This window comes from Bremia lactucae, linkage group LG5, assembly GCF_004359215.1.
Source record: "Bremia lactucae strain SF5 linkage group LG5, whole genome shotgun sequence".
NCBI classification, from domain to species: Eukaryota; Oomycota; class Peronosporomycetes; order Peronosporales; family Peronosporaceae; genus Bremia; species Bremia lactucae.
This window is the reverse complement of record NC_090614.1, coordinates 1,335,581-1,351,289: the sequence shown is the minus strand read 5'-3', so window position 1 is coordinate 1,351,289 and position 15,709 is coordinate 1,335,581. Positions and strand designations below refer to the sequence as shown.

Here is a 15,709-nt window from a genome sequence, read left to right as displayed (position 1 = left end):
ATAATAGACTTCAATTAAATTGTAGCTGCGATGGATTGCATGCATTGCATGCTTCCTCGTAACTCAAATATTTGCTTCATATTTATTTAAATCAAGCATTTGATCGCTGAAGAGGCAAAAGCAAATCTGTCCCCGGCAGCAAACATCTGTAACATAATAATAAAAGCAGTGTCCAAGCATTGCATCCAGATCGAATTAGTAGTATCACATCGTGTTTCGCGAAACAAGAACGTTACAAAAAGGTGCTACAAAGTTAGGCGATGGCCACCAATCCATATCTGATTTCAAAATTCCGATATTGGCCAATGAATTTCATGTACTTGTCGTTACTTTTCTAAGCTCCCAAATAGAGGTCCCTTTTTTATTTGAGCCAAGTCGCAAGCAAATTGCGTCTGTAACTTTTCTCATTGTTTCTATTATAAGCGCATCGTAGGAGCGAAGCACGTGCTTCAGTTGCCCATCAAAAGAGCCAGCGCGACATTGGGAATGGTCATTGATTGGCTACAAACCACAAAATCTCAGCACCTGAGACATGTGTCGCCTCTGACGCGTCCGTTCCGAAACAGGCGAGAAAGAAATTCCCGAATTTGGCTGGTTCGAACGCCTTCATCGCATCGCGGGCCACCCACCGCTTTCTAACGACATAGCCACAATAAATAATTGCTTGACATGGGCAAGGGACAGCGTACACGCAAAGCCGCGGCCGACGCCCTGATGGCAACCGCTATGTCGCAGAGCAAATTGACAGAGCAGGAGCCCGAGCTTCTTCACGCACCGTCGTACAGCTCGGAGATGCCCGTGGTGCACAAGAAGCCAACGCCCCCGCCGTCGGACACGTCAGCGTCCTCAGTCGACGACGAATTGCGTCAGCTCGCGTCTGAAGCACAATGCGCGGCATTGAAGGCGCTTGACGACTTGGAAGCGATCAAGACGCAACTGGATCGGATCCTGTCGAGTCTTGTCGCGTCGTTCTCGTCGAAAAGCGAGCGCATGGCCGCCGTAGCTGACATTGTAGTGGCGATTGACATTCTTGGCGTGGCTAGTCCAGCGGGTATTTACGTACTCGACCTGCTGCAAACGCATTTAAACGCGAAGCCTACGACAGCTCGGGAAGGGGCGCTGCTAGCGTACCTCGCGCTGTGCAAGCGCGAAGAGCTTACGTTCGTGATGGAACCTATCATTGTAGAGCAATTGCCAAGCATCATGCAGCGTCACGCCGACTCGGAACATGCGGTCAAGTCCGTCGCAGCTTTATTAGCCACGACCATTGCCCACAAAATTAACCCATTAGCACTGCATACGTTACTCAAGCAACTGTACCACTCGTTTCAGTTGCGGCAATGGCAAAGTAAAGTTGCGGCACTCAAGTTGCTGAAAGAATTAAGTCTTACCGCCAAGGACGAGGTGTCGCGATGGTTACCCGAACTCATCCCCATTGTCTCCGAATACGTTTGGGATACAAAGAAACAAGTCCAAACCGCGTCAATTGATGCTCTTATAGCCGTGTGTTCCACCATTCAAAATGACGACGTCGTCCCCCTCGTCCCCATTCTCGTGGGTGTAATTGCGCGTCCCGAAGACACTATGGAAGCTATTGACAGTCTCCTTGCCACAACATTTGTTGCCAATGTCGATGCCCCAACACTTGCGCTCATTGCGCCGCTCTTACACAAGGCCCTACGGGATACGAGCATCCGAAGTTCGTCTCTTAAACGCAAAGCTTCTAAGATTATCGACAGCATGTGTCGTCTTGTCGTACGTCCATCGGATGTGATGCCATTTGTACCTCTCTTGCTGCCGCAACTCGATACGGCAATTGATCGATTAATTGACGCGGAAGTCGTTGATGCAGCAAAAGAAGCGCGTGCGCATTTAGTCGAAGCGGCGGGGAATGGTCAAGTCATGGAAGACGACCCGATTACGGTCCGTACGCGGCTTGAAACGACGATTTTAAACGCGTTTCAGGAAGCGCTCGAGCCCTTCCTTTTGCCTGGATGCACTGACTTTATCATGGCGTATATAACCGACGTGTGTACCGAAGTATCGACGCAAGAACGTGGTATGGAGTGGCATGCTATTGTCATGCCGTATCTTGAGCCATATCTAGCGTGTTCAGACGCCCAACTCGTGTGTGAAGCGCTGTGTGTTGCCGGTGGAGGCGTCGTGGAAACACGAATACGTTCAAATGATCCCAACGACGTGTGTGACTTGGACTTTTCCTTAGCGTACGGGGGTAAGATTTTACTACGCAATGCTCGATTACGCCTCACACGAGGTCATCGGTATGGTTTAATTGGTCAAAATGGCGTGGGCAAGACGACATTGATGCGAAACCTTGCGACGGGAGCCATTGAAGGTCTTCCCGAGTCGTTACGATGCGTCTATGTCCAACATGAAGACATTGTAACAAGTCAAGGATCGTTGCTAGATTCCATGTGTCTTGCACCAGAATTAGCGCATCAAAGTCGGGAAAACATCGTCACGACATTGACGACCATTGGATTTACTACAACAATGTTAGAAGGCACGATTGAGGCGCTTTCAGGAGGATGGCGTATGAAACTCGCACTTGCACGTGCCATGTTGTTTAATGCGGATGTGTTACTGCTGGATGAACCGACGAATCATTTGGACGTACATGCGGTTCAGTGGCTCATTGCGTACTTGCAATCATTGACGACTATGACGGTGTTATTAGTGTCGCACGATACGGGATTCTTGGATGCCGTGTGTACGGATATTTTCCACTATGAAAGCAAGAAATTAGTATTGTATGCAATGACATTATCGGCATTTGTGGACGTGCATCCGGAAGCGAAACATTACTACAATCTCGAATCGTCGGAGTTAGTTTTTCGACTCCCGGAACCAGGACGATTGGAGGGAATTACTTCCATGACCCGTCGAATTTTAACCCTTGAGAATGCAACGTTTACGTATCCGGGGGCGTCCACGCCACAATTGGATAATGTATCGGTCAAACTTTGTTTGGCCTCACGGGTCGCCGTGATTGGTGTCAATGGGGCTGGGAAATCAACGTTGATTAAAATGATTGTCCAAGAAACCGCGCCGGATAGTGGTTCGTTTTGGAAACACCATGCCGTGCGGGTAGCGTACGTGGCGCAGCATTCGTTTCATCACGTGGAAAAGCATTTGGATAGTAGTCCCGTCGAGTACTTTCAATGGCGATTTGGAGGTGAGAATGGAATTGATCGAGAATTAAGTGATCACGTGAATCTACAGCAGACGGAAGAGGAACAACAGTTGGTTGGCAAGAAACAAGGACAAGTAGAAAAGATTGTTTCGAGGACGAAAGGCAAACGTGGGACGCTCGAGTATGAGTGTCAACTCGTTGGGCTGACCGAACGTCATAATAAACGCTATACACTGGAACAATTGCAGGAAATGGGACTTGGTGCGTTGGCCGAAGCCGAAGATATTCGACAAGCAACATTAGCCGGTGGATTGGATCTACGGCCGTTAACGACCAAGGAGATTCAACGGCATTTGGATGATTTTGCATTACCTGCCGAGTTTGGAACACACGGGAAAATTCGAGGTTTGTCGGGAGGTCAAAAGGTGAAGCTTGTGATTGCGTCTGCGATGTGGAATCGTCCACATTTGTTGGTCTTGGATGAACCGACGAATTACCTCGATCGAGCGGCTTTGGGAGCTCTTGCGGATGGGATTCGACAGTATGCAGGGGGGGTCATTATGATTTCGCATAGTGAAGAGTTTTACAACTCGTTGTGTACGGAAAAGTGGTTGGTCGAGTCTGGAAGGTTGACGATTATTGGTGAAGCTCAGGAGAAGGAATATCGCGCAGGTGGTGGACGGAAAGTGATTGATGACGAGCCGGAAGACGAGAAGAAGAGTAGTAATGTAAACACGTCGATGAAACGCACGAAATTGACAAATCCAAAGACGTTGCGTCCATTGAGCAAGCAACAGATTCGAAAGCTGAGCAAACTTTGTAAAGCTGCGGGGGTGTCGTTTGACGATTTCGTCGACAGTTTGACGCGCGAGAGTCCCGAGTGGAAATGGCTGTAAGCCCGAAGATATAGATTGTTGATTTTTTGGTATGCATGACGCTTTCGTAGAAGCTTTTTAATATGATTCAATGCTACGTTGTATTTTGTGATTTTCATGTAAAGAAACAAGAATAACAGTTTTTTAATGTTATTTTTTGGAAGATTTTGTAATTAGCATAATTGATGTACCCGTGGTGTACCTTTTAAGGTAACCGTTAACCGTTGTTAGATAAATTTACATATTTGCTATATTATAGAAGGCTTTAGATTGAATAATTAAATAAAGTGCAGTTCACATTTTAGTCTTAAAGCGTTGAGTGCCTTCCTAAGGCTTGCGCATTGTTCTGTAAGAGATAGAAGCCTTTCTAAGGTAATATACTCGTTAGCCTTTGTTTTTTCATGTATTAATAGAATATGCGGGCACTTTTTAAATTAGCTTGTTTTGGTTCTACGAACCCCTGAATCCCTTGAACTAAGATTCATTAAGCTTTAATAGCTTGCACGACTCCCTGAGTTGTTAAGCCCCTTAATTTAATAGAACTAAGACACTCTCTGAGTCTAAATGTCTCCCTCTGACTTAAGGAGCGAGGTACCTCCGCTACACCTGGTAGCACTCGTAGTCAACCTACGCCTGAGTCTTTACAAGACTAAACCCTCACGAAATGGAAGAGATTCCAGACTGTGTCAGAAGCGCAACGCGCAGCTTATGACAAGCTCAAAACGTTACTTGGGCTTAAACACGTGGAATTCATTATCTCCCAGGGACCAGAGGTCCTGCATGTAAGGCTTCAAGCCTTCATGCGATACGAAGCTTCCCTGATCGGTCAGGTTTAGGACCACTTAGCGGCATCTATGCCAACCCGGTACATCTCTGTACCTGATTTAGAGCTGAGAATTCGCTCTCTAGCTGTATGTGTGAAGACATTTGAGGGAAAAGAGGGAGAAAATCTCCCTTTTTGGATTAAGCAGATGGAAATGTCCATTGATTCCGCCTTTTTCTTAACAGAACGGCAAAAGGTGGCTATGACCATTTCCAAACTTGGGGGTAGAGTCATGGAGTGGTAACTATCGTGCAGCACGTCGATAAACGACGCTTTTCCCTCATAAGATTCGCTGAAACAGCAAATGACCAGCATGTTTGCACCACCTGATCATGCTTTTCGCATGCGAGCACGGCTCGTAGCGACTCGACAGGGTAATAGAACCTTAGGGGCTTTGTCCAGGAGTTAAGAACTCTCATTGCATTTATGCATCAAGACCCGGTGCAAGAAGCAATTTTTGTAACAATCTTTATGGGGTGTTTCAATGAGGGCGTTGTCCGGATGAAGTTATTTCGATATCATCCTGCTACTTATGAAGAGGCAGTTGCCATAGCGCTACGCGCTGAGTTCGACTTTAAGTCTGCTCGCATTAGCTTACCTGTTTACCAAACAAGCTCTCCGAGCACATGAATACCGCCTAATAGACCGGAACCATTGGATCTTAGCCTCGTGGGAAGGGGAATGAGGCTTTTCAAGCTGCGGAACAGCATAACACCATCCGTCGATGTTATATGTGCGGAAGCACAAACATTTACGTCCGGCTCGCCCCTACGTAATTCGCGTAAACCTCGGAAGAGCACCAACTCCGACCTATACCAGAGATCTGGCACGGTGCGGGAAAATGTCGATACCCAGTAGGTACGGGCCGCCGTTCTGGGGAAGATCTAGGCTATGTTGAATCTCTAGGAGGTGAGAGTAAACAGAACCTAGCCCCAATTAGCTTAGTGCGAGATGGCACGGGGCGAGAGTACAAGCCTGGCTTGCTAGTCGCTCAAGCGATCGTGAAGGGCTTTGATAAGCCGTGGTCAATTTTAATTGACTCAGGAGCGTCTTGCAATTATGCTCGACGCCTTTCCCTTAAAAGAAAGTCAACAATACGTTGAGGCGCTTAAAGTGCATGAAAGTGATACAATAACTGTTCGCTAAGCGACTGGGACTCGTGTCACTGTTTTTAAAGTTCCATTGAACTTAGGTATGTAGTTTCTGACTTTGACAGTATGGAACGCTGTCTCGTCCTTAATTTGGATTCGAGATATGATCTCATCCTTGGTATGGCCTGGCTTGAACGCTATGAGCCATGTATACGATTGGGAATCTAAGTCCTTAGGTGCCACGCGCAATGTTCCTAGCGAAATTCTGGAGAGTCATGAACCCACCTTTGCTAGGCAACACAAGCGCTATTGGCGCGGATCATTGAATGAGTATGTCAGTGCGTTAGACATTGGAATGTCTGAGTTAGTAAACTCCAATGTTAAAAACATTAATTCTGAGCTCGATTCAGAAGAAGGAAGTGGGACGGCACGTACTCCGTCGAGTGACACTCGTTGTAATAACGATTCACTGAATGCTGAAAGCGTTGTTGGCCTAAGGACGAGCCACCAAGGGTGTAATATTCCTAAGATACGTGGAGTGGCACGCCTAAGTCCACCGAGTGTGGTCAGCCGAGGTGGCACCATACTGAGTGTCAGCAGTGACACTATTGGCGGTTCGTCAGGACCTCAAGGGTGCAATATCCCTGAGATACGTGGAGTGGCACGTCGAACTCCACCGAATATGGTCGGCCGAGGTGGCACCATACTAAGTTTCAATAGTGACACTATCGGCGATTTGCCAGGGCATTTTGGTTCAAACCCTTCTAATGCACGTGAAGTGAAACGTAAACGTTCGCTAGTAAAGGAAGTTGAATTACTATCCCCTTGTCGGATGTCGAATTAAACACCATGTCTGGTATAGAACCCATTCAGGCTGGAAAATTCGGGGACGTGAATGGTCCGGCTCTTAGAGGCATAATGTCTATACTATAAGACAGAAGAAACGCGAAGCGTTATTACCCTTACAAAGTGATACGAGTGAGCAATTGCACACGCTTGTAATTAATGTAACCGGTAACATTGACGGGAAAATTTAGCCTTGCGGCAATCCCTTCGTTACATTCTTTTACGAAATGTTATGGATGGATTCGACCGCGCCTTGAAGGCTGGTGACTTATCTAAGATGATGGTCATTCGCCTTACGATTGAGTTAAACTCATTGTCACTTCTGGGCGAAGCTGTCCTGGGTAACACAAAAGCTGCACTTAGTGCGCGGAGTGGGCCTTCGATCCTATAAGAGTCCTACGGATCCTTTTATTCGTGATTAAGAAGTTCCAATATGTGGTATGTACCAATCCACCATTTGTTTTTCCTCCGGATAGAGGTGTCCGTCAAGCGAATTGACTTGGTTCCGGGAACCAAATACTGTGTCACGCGATAGTGGCATTTACCAAGAGAACAGTGTGACGTCATTGACGATTTCTTCCGTGCTAAGCATGCGGCGGGAACGGTACGAGAAAGCAAGCCCCCATTCAATACCGACGTTCTGTGTCAGAAAGCCAAATGGTAAATGGCGCATTGTACATGCTTATAATAAGCTTACCGCTACCACTATACCAACACAAACCCATATTCATAAAAAGATTTTCTTTAGAACAATATGGTGGGATGTACAATGTACAGTGCATTTGACTTAGTCGATTGTTATCACCAACTGCTCATGTGAGCTAGCGATATCTCGCTTATGGCGGTTAGCACCCCAAGCGGTATGCTATGAGAGTGGTTATTTATACCACAAGGACTTTCCAACGCCCCGGCAACATTTAATCGTCTAGTGACGCAACTGTTCCGCCCTCCTTGAGATTATGCACATACTTTTTTGATGACATATTTGTCCATAGTCGTGCGAAGGAGGGTCGGTCGGATGGTGATAACCATTTTGACCATTTGCGAGCAGTGTTCGAGTGTATGCGCAGAAACAAATTGTATGCCAATGCATCTAAATGCATTTTTGGCGCAGAAGAAATTCCTTTCCTAGGGTGCTTCATCGAGAAGCGAGGCCTTAGAGCGGATCCCGCTAAGGTAAAAAGCCATAGTAGATTGGCCGGGTTTTTAAAACCAAAAGGAAATGCGTAAGTGGTTTGGTCTCGCCAATTCTTTACACAAATATAGCAAAACTACGCTGGTTTAGCTAGGCCATTATCTAATCTCCTTAAAATGGATGCAGAAAGGTGCTGGACTAGCACAGAAGATAATACTATTCAAAAAGTTTAGAATAGTCTTATCTATGCCCCGATTCTGGCGCTGCCAAATCCAAATTGGCCTTTCAGTGCCGTCTGTGACGCTTTGGATTTTGCCATTTGCAGTGCTCTCTTACAAACAGATGTTGATGGGCGTGACGTGTAATTGCGTTCGAGTCTAGACAGCTTAAAACTGCTGAAAAAAACTACCCATTTAATGAAAAAGAGTTACTCGCGATGAAGTATGCTCTCGTCAAATTCAGAGTTCATCTACTCGGCTCTAAGCCGTTTGTGATATATACAGATCACGCGTCATTACGCACGGCGACTAAGTCGCCCCATCTCTCACAGCAAATGGCCCGACGGCTATCTTTTTTGTCAAGTACAACTATGCCTGGTGAGCGGAATGCTTTGGCCGATGCGTTATCACGCAGGCCGGATTATGAGCTCTTTCACTTAACGACTATCGTGTCGCCTATTACTGACTTAATGCGTTCGGATTGCGCCAAGAATAAACAGTGTGTAGCTCTGCTACGAGCCCTAAGAAACTTTGACTCGGGTTTAAAATTGTCGGCACGTTGCGTGCAAGACTACATCGATTTTCTATTGATAACGACCTATTGCTTTATTGCACGGACGCTGCAGACCCTCCGCGCGCCGTTGTTCCTCATGATGAGGATTTGAAGTACCGAATTCTCTATGAGGCACACGATACTGTCCTTGGTGGTCATTTTGCAGAGACAAGACCTACGGCTCTGTAAGTCAGATTTATTGGTGGCCCAAATTTATAAAATAGGTTAGCACATACGTTCGCACATGCAAAACTTGCCAAAGGGTTAAACTCTCGGCGAATGCTGCTGCACCACGGGCAAGTCTGCCGTTCCTATAGGGTGTTGGGAGTCCATTAGTATGGATATTGTTAACGGTCTAGCGAAATATTCGGCCGGTAACTCTAGCATAGTGGTCTTTGTTGACCGACTGAGCAAATTTGCTCACTTAGCGGCTGTTCCAGATACCATTGATGGTGAAGGTACAGCAAGGCTGTACATCAATCTCGTGTTTCACCAACACGGCAAATGTCTCTGATCGAGATCCCCGTTTCACGGGTAAATTCTGAAAACTAATTTTCCGAGTGCTTGGCACCAGATTGTACATGTCCACCGCGGACCATCCGCAGACCGATGGTCAGACTGAACATATCAGTCGCGTCATTGAAGACGTTTTACGCAGTGTGTGCTCTCCAAAGCGTTGGATCTCAATGCTCCTAAAGGTGGAAATCGCGTTAAATAAAGATGTTTATGTCTCTACAGGCTTTACTCCGCTATATGTCAAAGGTCTCACCCCCCACGCGTTCCTTTAATGATACCTCTGCGTGGCTCCGAGCTTGGTGGGGGAGTATTAGCCGATAGGCTGGCTGATATTAGCCGTGTTACCGTTCGGAAACGAGTTAGTGAATTTCTCGTGACGCGATTTCGCGTAAGGCATGCAAGGGATCTAAATGACGCTTGTGCGACTCTATTGCGCTCAGCCTGTCCTCGGCCCTACTATGCACGAATACATCGTCAAAGTAATGGGGCACGTAGGCACGGTGCTGACGCATCACGTGAGCCACCGCGCAATCGCCAATCGCGCAGAAAAATGTCTTGTTGAACTTCATGGGAAATGCAACTAATTTTTCCGCGTATACGATGGCTGATAACCAAGCCAACCATAAAGAACAAGCAGATGGCAAAGGCAGAAGTGTATTAACTCTTATGTGGTCGAATACTAAGTTTTATTAAACGCTAAAAATTTTACTACTAGCTTGGTTTCCGCAATCTTCAAAAGCAAATTACGCCCGCGCTTTATTTGACCATTTACGGTCGTGGCCAAGAATGACCAAGCTTACACGCTAAAGCTTCCTAGCAAGCTGTGTACACACCAAGTGTTTTACGTTGGCTTGCGGGACCCTTCCCACGTGGACTCAAAGGCGCTTGCTCCGTGACAGGCGGTCGTGCCGCAGATGGCTGCATCCTCAGCAGGATGTCCATCTGGCCCTCTAAACGAGGTTGCTGACGCTTTAGCTACAAAAGCCGGTTCCGAACCGCCTCAAAAAGAGCTCTCAACCCGAGCAAGGCTCTCACGAGGAAGTTGCACCTCGTACTTTAAGGCATCAAAACTTATGTCGAGATGTTGACCTTCTCCGCGCTGCTTGATGCGCGGCGGAACCTTCACTTTCACGTGGAGAACTTTTTAAGCGACATCGTCGTAAGGGTCAATACCAGTATCTGGTGAAGTGGCTAGGGTATCTCCTTCTGAAAACTCTTTGAAGCTTGAGATACCTCTTTCGCAAGATTGCCTGTACGCCGTTGACGTTTTTAAGTGCCAAGCGCAGGGTTAATTCGCGTCAAACGACGCTTTCCACCACTAGAAGTGGTACTAGGTAGATCTATAGCCTCAGTGCGGCTCGATCAATGGTTGCACGGTCAACCGAAGCACTAAATTATCGGCTAGACGTTCCTTCGTTTTGTGGCATAAATGCTGAACGTAACTGGCCTTTGACCTCTAGCTTGGCGAAATCAAAGCGCAGCTTTCGTTCCAAATGAACATCAGCCACATCCGCGAACTCTCTGATATTCCAAAAACTACGAAGGCGGCGGGCCCGATAAACTCAGTTCTCAAATGAGACTTCGATTTCCTTCGTGTTTTCGTCGGAAATTCCCTCATTGAGTTCACCGAAACCCCACAGATTGATCACACAAACGCGTCAGATACTGACCTCGCGTCATTCATTACCTTTGGCATAAGGTATCGCTCATGAAGAGCGTCGCGAGCAGCGATCTCCTCCGGCGTCCTTGCCGGGTAACTAGAGGTCCAGGTGGCCAAACTGTGACCCGCGATCTCTTTGAGACGCTCTTCCGCACTAACCGGAGTAAATCTATATTCACTATGAGCTTTAGCTTTCACTTTTTCGGCAGCTCGACGACGAGCTTGTTCCTTTAGGAGGATTGCTCGCTCTTGCTTTTTATCGAGCGGGTTAGCAATGATGTTGGACTCAGGGTCCTGTGTCCTGCTCAATGTAGTTAAGACATCAGCGGCACCACGTTCTGGGAACGAATTCGGGGCCGCCGACGTTCACCTGGAGGAGAAGGCGTGTAAGAACGACGATCTTGTTTCTCATCCTCTGATGGAGGGTGACTTTTAAAGTCTACCATTCCGTCATCGTCGAGGAAGGTGCTAAGAGTCTGTGACTAACGCTTGATTGTCATGGGACAAAGGAAAGAAAAACACAACCGAACGGTTAGCTGTTTAGGTTCCAATCTCAAAGAGAAAATGAAGCGAATATTGTCATTCTGTGTCAACAGTCTGTTGGGGGAGGGTGTAATGGGGACACATCTGTTGGCGAACAGCTGTTGTGGTACCTTTACTTTATGGGTAAAGTACCTTTTTATTTATTGTTTAATAGTTAATTACTTATAACCCATTTAGTATGGGCAACAAATGTGGTCGCCGCCAGATATAAATCTGGCGGCCGAAATCTAATTTTAATTAGTTAGGGTAAGGTTCTAGATTTTAAATAATTAAATAAAGTTCAGTTCCCCTTTTTATCTTAAAGCGTTTGCCTTCCTAGGGCTTGCGCATTGATCTGTAAGAGATAGATACCTTTTTAAGGTATATACTCTTTGGGCATTAGTTGCCACTTGGTTCTACGAACCCCTGAATCCCTTGAACTTGAGTTCATTAAGCTTGAATAGCTTGCACAACTCCCTGAGTTGTTAAACCCATTACTTTTATAGAGCTAAGAAACTCTTTGAGTCTAAAAGTCTCTCTCTGACTTTAGGAGCGAGGTAGCACCGCTACGAATTCAACACTCTAACTATTTTTGCATGCAGTAATATAACAAAGCTTGAAATTCGAAAGGCGCTAAAAACTGGTTCTTGCTTGTCTCATGGCACTTGAGTTAAGATTTGTAAGACTACTCACAGTATTAATGTTTTATTTAGCAACGGCCCAAAAACGGCGAGTTTGATATATTGAAGCTCGTGGGTGTCCATCAAGGTTGTCTATCAGTGATGACTTTCACGACATCTGAAAGCTTACAAAATTAAGGGCCATTCTTCGAATATTCTGTGCTGCTCTGCTATAGTTTTGGTCTACCCTCTTAGATGAGTACTGTAAGCAAATTTTTAGACATATATATATATATCGAATGGTAAAGCTGGAGCAGTAAAATAGGTGTGTCCATGCGGCAAAATATTTTATGCCCTATTTGAATACACTAATACAGTTACAATAACGGACTAGAATAACATAAATAAGTCATTTTCGTTACAAAACCACAATTGTAACGGGGCACTTTTCACTAGTACTGATCAGTACTAGTTAATTTAACACTGATTACAGTGAAAGCCAAGTGCCTCGAAACTTCACTTACACAAAGGTACAGAGGAAGATTTCTATTAAGCTAAGGGTCTTTAGCTTAAAAGTTTAGACTAAGGCATTTCGAATAGAGAAAAAATAAAACTGTATTAATGTGTATAATTTCCTACGTAATGATCTTATATCTACTACTGAACTTATTATTTTAATCTCTAACTAAGTATGGCACCTCCTTGCACACCGCACAATCGCGTCTTATAACAATTGTAGGGGGGGGATCTAGACTTAAATCAACCAATCAATAGAACTTATGCTTATTGCATCAATATTACCAAATTTGGTAATATTGGAACTATTTAAGTAGAAATTAATATAGATAATAATTTTGTACTTCTTCATATATTTCCTCTCACAAGAAATAATATTTATTATTTCTCTTATAGGATTTTATTTTAGAACGGACCCCCCCCACCCAAGCCAACAGTCCAGTATTGACTGATTTAGGGTGACAGGAATTACTATTATCTCTTTCCCTGTAATTTTGCATTGTTCGTTTTTAATAAAAATGCCGACTTTATTTTCGAAAGGTGATTTTGCCCAACATCAACATGGAGACTAACAAGTCTGCGCGTGTGGCCTGTGAAGTTGCAAAGCTGGCAGCTGCACGGATCAGTGCAGCTGTTGGTAATGCAAATGATTCAGCAGACGCTAATGCGTCTACTGCGAGGAATTCATCACCTCCAACTCCCATATTAGGTGACTAGAACATGTCATCTGTTGAGGGGCATTGCAGGTGACGGTGACAAGTCGCCTGCAACACCAATTGTAGGTGACTGGACCACGTCACCGGCATTGCCCGACTCAGTGGCTACTGTATAGGCCGCCAAATCACCCGGGGCCGAGTCCGTTAAACGTTTGGGTTCTAACGTGACAACCAGAGAGGTGATGACTAGGTTGTTCGACTCGTCGGACCTCTTTGGTGGGTAGTCATCTGATTATGACTCCGTGGGCGATGATCACTATGGTGACGTTAGTGTGCGTTACCAGGAACTAAGTGGTTGGGAAGGGGAGAATGTTGGTGGTGGTGCTAGTTTGCATCGCCGGGAAAAGAGTGACTCTAGGGATCGCTCCAAGGGCCAAGTTAACGTTAACGTTAACATGAGCCAACTGGAGAGGGACCGCAATACGTTGCAATTCGCTCCTGAAAAGAGGCCTTGAATGCCTTCTAAGAGAAAGCTCATTTGGTTGTCTGGTACGACCATCGATTAATATCGTATTCCGTTGTTCGACGCATCCAGGCCTCACAAGCCTGGTGAGCATGAGACGGAATTTTTCATCGATGCCTTCTACCGGCATCGGTGGTACTCTTCTAAGCGGCCAAAGGATGTCAAACCTTTGTTCCAAGCTTGGACAGCATTTATCTAGAATATGCAGAACATAGGCCGTGAGGCCTGGCTTGACAAGCTAAATGCTTACGTGAACGGTTCGTGAGCCGACCGTAGTCGTGCACGCTATAAGTTGCACCATGTGTCTAGAGAGGCAGGGATGCCTTGCTTCTCGTCGGGAGCCTCAGGTCCATGCTGTCTTAAGGGTGCGGGTCATGCCCCTAACGAAGCATATTCCCGCGAAGATCTTCATTGGAGGACTCTTATCTTACAAGATGCGTCAAGGGATTGAAAACCCTCAATCCTTCTACGAGGGTCGGAGGCGCTCATTCTCCGATGAACCTTCTGTCGAGAAGCATCGGTCTCGTTGTACTGCACGACGAAGCCCGGACGTCCAGCATCTGTTGAAACGAGGATCCCAACTATCATGCGAGGGTGGATGCCCTCGCCACCAAACAAACTAACTCGTTTGAGCCCCCTTTACCGCACGGTGGTTCGAAAAGCTTTTTACAAGAAAACGCTTCTCACCACTCGAATCCGTCAATGCATGTGGATGGAGACAAAAAGTCGGAGTTTCGGGGTTCGTCTCGTTTGACGAACCCGAATCAACATCGTGATTTGGATCGCACCCTTTATTAATTGAGGGAGGACATTTATCATGATAACGTGGTTGCGAGTAAGCGGTGACGGTTGATAAAGTTTCTCGTGACCAGTTGATAAATTTTGCGCAGGTTGCGACTGATCAACTGGCGAACGAAAGGACACATGAGTCTCTTCAAACGAGCTGGTGACAGCTCGTCAGAAGATCGTTTCCTTGGAGGAAAGAGTGGATCGTCTGGTTCAAGAGAATTAGACTCTTTCCAAGACAATAAGGCTCTGGCTCGAAACCATCAGACTTTGGCGGATACCCTAGATCGTTCCGGTGTAATCCGGAATCGGAAGATGCCTTGTACTGATGGTACGGCCGGAGATGCCCAACAGAAAACGTAGGTGCGAACGCATTCTACGAGGTAGCTCGATCGTATACGCATTGCCTTGGCGATGTAGTTCACGCAATGGGCCGATATACCTGGGCATTTGTTACAGCCTATATTGGTGACTACGTATTTTGGTAGGTTTACCGTAGACAGTAGGACTAGGTCATGAACATTAAATGAAAGTATGGTTGCTCTTTCTTTTTATCAGTATTCCGTCTCTGTCGGTCCACCGCATCAGCGATCGAATGCTGTACAAAACGGACCACTGCTTCTCTAGCCAACAGGAAATCACGTGCTGACTCGGTATTTTTTTCTAGTGCGACCGGCTCGTACTGCGGAGATATTAATCTCTTCACTGTTGAAAGTATAATCGTTCTCATTAATAATATTGCTTTGGATGCTGAGTCTTTCAGCATCGTTATCAAAGCAGTAATAACATTATTGTTATTACTGAGTTTGTCCACTTCAATTTTAATTATATTAATATTTTGGTAAGAGCTAGAAGGTTCTTTGCTCGAGCGAACCCCCCCCGAATAATAGTTACTCTCTAATAAGGTGAGTATGCGGGGGTGGCGTAAGCCATTCGCGTAAAACGGTGTCTGCTTTGTAAGAGCATGCACCGACTAGTTGATGGCAAATTCTACCATCGGAGAGAACTCGCTCCAACTCGTAAAAGTGTGGACGTATCCCCGAAGTACCTCTTCGAGGATACGGTTTGCCCGCTTTGTCTGACATCTGTTTACTTAGGATGAATTACAGATTGTTCGTGACCATTTTCAATCGTGCGTATCCAAGAGTCAGTTTCTTAACACACAAGGATTGCCATCTAATTCCGCAATGAATCTGAGGGCTACTATCATACATT

The 15,709-nt window shown here is 45.9% G+C and overlaps 1 protein-coding gene across 1 annotated transcript; it reads left to right on the top strand.

Moving 5' to 3' along the window:
- Positions 1-669: 669 nt before the first annotated feature.
- On the top strand, positions 670-4,050 carry CCR75_006485 (uncharacterized protein; the record flags this gene model as incomplete). Its single annotated transcript, XM_067964555.1, has 1 exon — positions 670-4,050. One exon carries the CDS (start codon positions 670-672, stop codon positions 4,048-4,050), a length of 3,381 nt encoding a protein of 1,126 aa, XP_067821025.1.
- Positions 4,051-15,709: the final 11,659 nt, after the last annotated feature.